Below are 6418 nucleotides of genomic sequence, written 5' to 3'. Positions count from 1 at the left end.
TGTGATCTCTGACAGTTCATTTGGATCATTTGAGTTAAAACTGTGATTTCAAGCCTTTTAACACTTCACTGATGACTTAAACGCTTAATTGATGAAATTTCAGTCAACTGAATTAGAGAGTCGTCACAGCGGTAAAGAACTGAATGGCCCATTGATGTCCATGACAATGCTTGAGTGATGAATAAAGACAACAGAAAACACAACAAACAAGATTAAATATGTAATTTAACTATAGTGTAGCAGTTTTACCATACACTAAAAACATTTGGTGTAGGGACAATTTTCACTCAGATATTGCTAGCCAACAAGCAGTCAATGAGAACATGAAATGGCAAATACATTGCATCAAACATGACATTTTGAAGTGCAAAGACTGAAATAGTATTTTTTTTTAGTGTAGTTGAATCAAACAGCATTTATGAGGGATTCAATTTAATTAAATTTTAATGTGTTATTATTATTATTATGGGTGGTTGATATAGTTTCTTTTGTTTTAAACAAGTGGTTTTGGAGTAATGTATAATGGATTAGTAGCCTCAACAGGGAAAGGCCATTGGTGAAATGCCCACTGTATGGAAAATAAATATCACATATAAACTTCCATCTGGAATTGCGCCTACTTCTTCTCGGCAACTATCACATCTGTATCACAGGAGATCCAGACACACAAGTGTCTGAAACAGGAGCCAAGAATCAGGGTGAGCCAGCAGTCTCTGTGGGGAGTATCGGAGTAGAGTGCTCGATTATCAGGCCTTTGTGTGTAAATGAAGGTAACATGCTGAGCCCAAGATATCCAGACACAGCAGGAGCCATGAGTCTGTCTGCTGGCTGGAGCTTCTCGTGAGGAGGTGGAGCCCCTCTGATATTGCCATTAAGGCAGCCTGAGGGCAAGAAGCAGAAAAGACTGCTAAAGCAACTGCGTTCACTTCTGGCACACTGGAAAGCAGCAGAATGTGCAGAGTGCTTAAAAATGTGGGCTCTGTGAACAGGTGAACAAGCCAGACCTCTCACGAGCTTAACGTCTGCCAGTAAAAATGAAAGCATGCAAATCTCTGTACTTTTTCCTATCTCATGTCACAGAACGAAGAATCCACCCTCCACATGTTCTCAAGATCTCATAGTTTCAGAACACCTACTTTGGTTAGCGGCGTCTATTCTGTTCCACGTTCAGACAGGGGACACAGTGTTCCTCTGGAGTGCTTTGTTCGGCACGGCCCAGTATGACCTCATAGGTGTTTCTCAAGGAAATCCCTCTCCCTTCGAGGTACAATGACAGAGTTTCCTGTTTAAGAAAGCAGGATCCGGCTTCTGACTTACTCACACTCTCCGCTGCTTTATGTAATTCAAATGCAATTCAAAGACTGCTCATGTTTTACGTATTTGTGCATCACATACTCAAAATAGGCAGGGTTATTTATTTATTTCTTGAGTCACACTTGTTTATGCGCCTGTTTGCACGTCAGAATAAAGGAAGATGACAATAAAGCTCAAAACATCCTGCATTACGATTATGAGTAGTGTTTGAGTAAAGGATGAGAAATGGTAAAAAATTGCAGAGAGTTCTTAAATAATAAAAAAAATTCTGTGAACTATTGGCAGCAAATAAGTGAGGATGCAAGTTTGACAAAAATAAATATTTTAAAAACAAATATTTGAATTGCAATCTAAAAAAAGGTGGTCAAGTAGAAAGTACTAAAATACTTGAAATATTACCTTCAATAAATTTTTCAAATCAGTTTTTTCCACATAGTATTTCACGTTTTTTGTTTGTTTTCTTAACTTCAGATTTGTTTTATTATAAGCCCCACAAAGATACAGTATATCAAAATGCTTCTAACTCACAAAAAGAACAACAAAGCTCTTCACGTAAGAAGTATAATGAGTTTATGAGGTGTGTATTTTTATGCAACTTTATAGATCTGAGCAAAAAAAGAAAAAGAAGAAGAAAAAAAAAATCACGTAACTGACCTATATAATGTCAAACTACCTTCAAGTTAGCAAAGCAATTCATTACCCATAAGTGCTGCATCAGCAACCACACACAGAAGACGAGAAGGCGAATGCCAAGACCAGCCCACTTCAGGACGAGTCTTGATCCAAGGTTCAGCTCTCAGCTCTACAGCCGGACAGTTGCACACAGGACACGGGGGAGAGATAGTGGGGCAGAGGAGGATTCGTCATTTCCAGCACAGTTCACTGTTTCCAACTTAAACGGTAAGATGCGCATATTTACTCGAATGTGAGTGTAGGCTAGATTAAAGTCAGTTTAGGAGCACTGAGGGTGCAGTATGTAAACTAGCGTGGTTTTGAATGGAAGCGGACTTTTCGTTGAGACAGACTGGTTAATGTCTGGTTCGACCATTTCGTAGTTTATAAAATGATTCAGCCAGTGTGAACGAGTGCGTAACGATCCTCTGTCTGCTCGCGATGCGCGCGACACTATTGTGACTATTCCCCGAAATAATTGTGCAGAAAATGTAATGTAAAACTGGTTATAATGTTTAAGAAACAGTAATAAACCGTTTATAACTGAAAAAAAAAACCCGCGTAAGAAAATGGGCAATTATAAGAAATTATATAATATAGAATTAAATAGGCAATTGTAAATATTTTATATTGCAATAAACGGTACATGGAAATTAACGGCAATTAATTAACTTTTTTTTTTTTTGTGTTTAAAGTATGACAATCTACGAAGGAAATATGTATTTAACAAGGTATAAGGCTAATTACTGTAGCTACACTACTAAAGTAATGTTTTATCTGTACATGCTCTCTATATTATCAGTCGGCCAACATTTTACACTAAGAAACAATTCGAATAGTTCAAATAGGCTGCTATATTAACATACTGTAATTTGATGTCACATGCATACCTTTCATGTCTGTAAAATATACATAATAGGTTACTCCATCACTAGTTTTGACAGCAACAGTTGTTAGTTTCTTGTTGTTGTTGTTTGTTTTTAACAGCACTGTATATTTTAAGTGTAGCCTACTGACTTATTCTAATACTGATACTCGAACATGGTTTAGCTGCTTTATTACAAAGTTGTTGTTTTTTTTAATTTCCTTAAATTGTAGAGTCATGCTTAAATACATCTAGAATAAAATGCCCATTCCTTTAGATACATTTGACAGGTACAGATAAAAAAAAAAAAAAATTCACAATGTACTAATTCTAATACTAAAAACATTTTCTACAATTATTAATTTGTTTTCTCCTAGTTCCTAATTAAATGCGGTCTGTTAAAATGTCCATTTGTTTAGATAATTGTTTTCTGTGTACTGTCTAGATTGAGATAAAATATTAACCATGAAAGAACAATTGAAACAGAACATGATAAATGCTAAATATTCTATAAAATAAGCTTAAAAAAGAAACAATTTATTTTTATGTATTTTGTTTGTTATTAAAATACCTTAATAATTTAACATTGTTTTCTAATACTTTATTTCAGGTCCCTCTGGTGGCCTTTGAGGATATAGCAAAGCTGTGATTTGAGCATCAAGAAGGAAAGAAGTGAAAATTTCACAACACAAATGAGCCTACAAAACAAGGATTAATCGCTACTATGTTAAATTCTCCTGAGATTTGTTTTATGTGCTTTTCTGGAACATGGCAATAAGAGGGACTACAGAGATCCTTAAGAAACGTCTTTAAGGACAGCAGAAGAATCAGGAAGAATGGAAGCCTCATACACTGCTAGCGCCGCCGTTCCTCAGACTCTGCCATCCATCACCTCGTCTCCAGGTTACCTGCTCAGGATGTTTGGGGAGTATCAAAGCAACGCCGTCATCGTGGCCCATTACAACTTCACCGGAAAGCTGAAAGAGAACAAATACCGGGACGGACTGAAACCCGAGGCCATTGTGTTTCTCATCATCTGTCTTCTCATTGTGGTGGAAAATGCCATTGTTTTGGTGGCAATATGGAAGAACAAAAAATTCCACATACCCATGTACTACCTGCTGGGCAGCTTGACGCTCTCCGACTTGCTGGCGGGCTTCACCTACATGGTGAACATCCTGACTTCGGGCGCAAACACTCTCAAAATGACTCCAGTGCTGTGGTTTCTTCGAGAAGGCGGCGTGTTTATCACACTTTCTGCATCAGTCATCAGTCTCCTTGCTATAGCTATCGAGCGGCACGTCACCATGGTCCGGATGAAGCCTTATCAAGGGGCCAAACGTGGCCGAATGTTCGGTTTGATTGTTGCAAGTTGGGTTCTCTCGGTGCTCCTCGGCATTCTCCCCATCATGGGCTGGAATTGCATTGGACATCTGGACGAATGCTCCACCGTCTTGCCTCTTTATGCCAAGAGCTTCATCCTCTTCTGCATTACCGTGTTCAGCCTGGTGCTAATGTCCATCGTGGTGCTCTACGTGCGCATCTTCCGCATTGTCAAGTCCAACACCCAGCGGTTAGGCTACGGTTCTCAGCGCAAAGGTCAGGCCAGGAAGTCCCAGAAGTATCTGGCTCTGCTGAAGACGGTCACCATCGTTCTCGGGGTCTTCATCGCCTGCTGGTCGCCTCTCTTTGTGCTCCTTCTGCTGGACTTCTGCTGCCCTGCTCAAAGCTGCGAGGTGCTGCTCAAGGCGGACTACTTCCTGGGTATCGCCATGATCAACTCGCTCCTGAACCCCATCATTTACACCCTAACTAGTAAAGACATACGGAGAGCCATTCTGAGACTGGTCTGCAGCTACTGTCTGATATCAAAAGATGGAGAGGTGAAGAAGTTTGGCATGCCTTTCCTGGACTGTAGCACCAGTAAGGCTGAGGTGGCAACACACAGGCCGGAGGGCTTGGAAACGACCGTCTCCTCGGGGAACTTCACACCAACTCCCATTAAAGCTATTTACCCGAGGATATTGAAGAGCTGAGGAAGAACTATGCATTAAGTTCAAATTGACAATGCAAGCAGTAATGGACAGTTTAACTTCTCCTGGTTCAGGTTGAATATTTATAAAACTGCCAATGTTTGAGGTGCTTTTTGAATTCAGGAGAAGTTGTGTTTTGGACTTCAGAATGGAAGACTTGGTTTCCTCTACATGCATTAAAGAAAACCACGAGGCTGCCAGAGAGCGTGGTAGACCAGACAAGTGGAATTTTAGTTTTTACTGTGACGAATACCAGTGTTTAAAACGGATTGTCTGTGGGCCAGGCTTGCATTACGAAGCTGCGGTGCCTTTTTAAAATGTGGATTGTAAACAGCCAACAAAAAGCAGTTGTACAGCTGAATTGAGCGAATGTGATGCATTGTGCAAATATGCATTGAAAAGAACTCTTCTGATGTTATATGAGACTCGTGTGAGAACTTTCCAAAAAAGAATGAGCTTGTGTAACGAGTCATTTTCACCTCAGAGCAGTTGAAATGTTCAGAGACTTTGTGGTGAAAAGACGTAAAGAAAATGACGGGTTGATGCCTCCACATACAAGCACATCAGTCCTCGGGCAATTTGAGAATTACTATGCACACAAATAAAAAGTGACTATTCTTAATTTGTAAGATGTTTTCCTCTTATAAGGGTATTTTTGGGAAATACTGTTTTCATGTTAAAGCTCCTCTTAAAACTGTAAGTATGCTATACTTTTCTATGTTTGCTTATACAGGAAATATAGTTTTTTTTTCTGTCTTAAGGTGGCACAAGCTAAATAAATATTGTATATTTTATATATATATTAACAAAAGTTTTATCTTGTTGTATGGAATGGCATCATTTATGTGTAGCAGTGATAAAACAGCACTGACATTCAAGAAATATCTGTGTACTGAAAACGATGCATTCATGTGTTTAAATGTATTTTGTTGATCCTAAATTATGAGCCTCCAAAAACAAATATTTTATAAGTGCATTAATTAAAAGGGTTTTCTTGAATGCTTGCCATTTGGTTTTGTTTATTCCAAAATCATTATTTTTATTTTTTTTTAGCAAAAGTGATTCATTTTGCACTACATAGATTAGTTTGCTTCTACTGTATAGATAACATTTAAACTCTGCCCATTGTTTCCCATGAAAAATAAAACAGAGGGCGAAACAAATGTAGGTGTATGTAAATACGTCAGTTTTGCTCAGATGCACTGGAAAACCCTTCCACTGTTATGATCAGAGCAAATCTTTCTGGAGATTAGCGTTGAGTTATAAAACAGCGAATGCACAAATGCATGTAAGAATTAGAAAAGAATGCTTTCTCAGTGTGTTTAGCTGATTTCCAGTTGCCTCAATCACACTCGCACCACATGTTAACCAAGCATAAACTAAATGATATTGTGGTTTTGTCTTTTCACACGAGCCCAACACTGAATTTTCACACTCTTCTGTCTTTGCAAAAAACCCCTACTTAAAAAAAAAGGATCATAAGCTCGTGCCAGTCCGGATGTTTATCGAAGCTGAAAAGGCATGTCTGCACCTC

At 38.7% G+C, this 6418-nt stretch overlaps 1 protein-coding gene and 1 long non-coding RNA gene across 2 annotated transcripts; one reads left to right on the top strand and one right to left on the bottom strand.

Moving 5' to 3' along the window:
- Nucleotides 1-207: 207 nt before the first annotated feature.
- LOC113046678 (uncharacterized) lies at nucleotides 208-1796 on the bottom strand. The gene is made up of 2 exons (XR_003276137.1): nucleotides 1137-1796; nucleotides 208-881 (listed from the first exon to the last, which is right to left on the bottom strand). It is a non-coding gene; the product is annotated as an uncharacterized LOC113046678 (long non-coding RNA).
- Nucleotides 1797-2068: 272 nt separating this feature from the next.
- On the top strand, nucleotides 2069-5880 carry LOC113046675 (sphingosine 1-phosphate receptor 1-like). The gene is made up of 2 exons (XM_026207566.1): nucleotides 2069-2214; nucleotides 3462-5880. The coding sequence occupies exon 2, from the start codon at nucleotides 3688-3690 to the stop codon at nucleotides 4885-4887; it is 1200 nt and encodes a 399-aa protein (XP_026063351.1). The 5' UTR covers nucleotides 2069-2214; nucleotides 3462-3687; the 3' UTR covers nucleotides 4888-5880.
- Nucleotides 5881-6418: the final 538 nt, after the last annotated feature.

The sequence above is a fragment of the Carassius auratus genome, chromosome 28 (assembly GCF_003368295.1).
Source record: "Carassius auratus strain Wakin chromosome 28, ASM336829v1, whole genome shotgun sequence".
Lineage (NCBI taxonomy): Eukaryota > Metazoa > Chordata > Actinopteri > Cypriniformes > Cyprinidae > Carassius > Carassius auratus.
This window is presented reverse-complemented; position numbering and strand designations above follow the sequence as displayed.

Bases quoted from the DNA above. Each gene is read 5' to 3' on its own strand.
- LOC113046675 (XM_026207566.1), top strand. From the start codon at position 3,688: ATGGAAGCCTCATACACTGCTAGCGCCGCCGTTCCTCAGACTCTGCCA.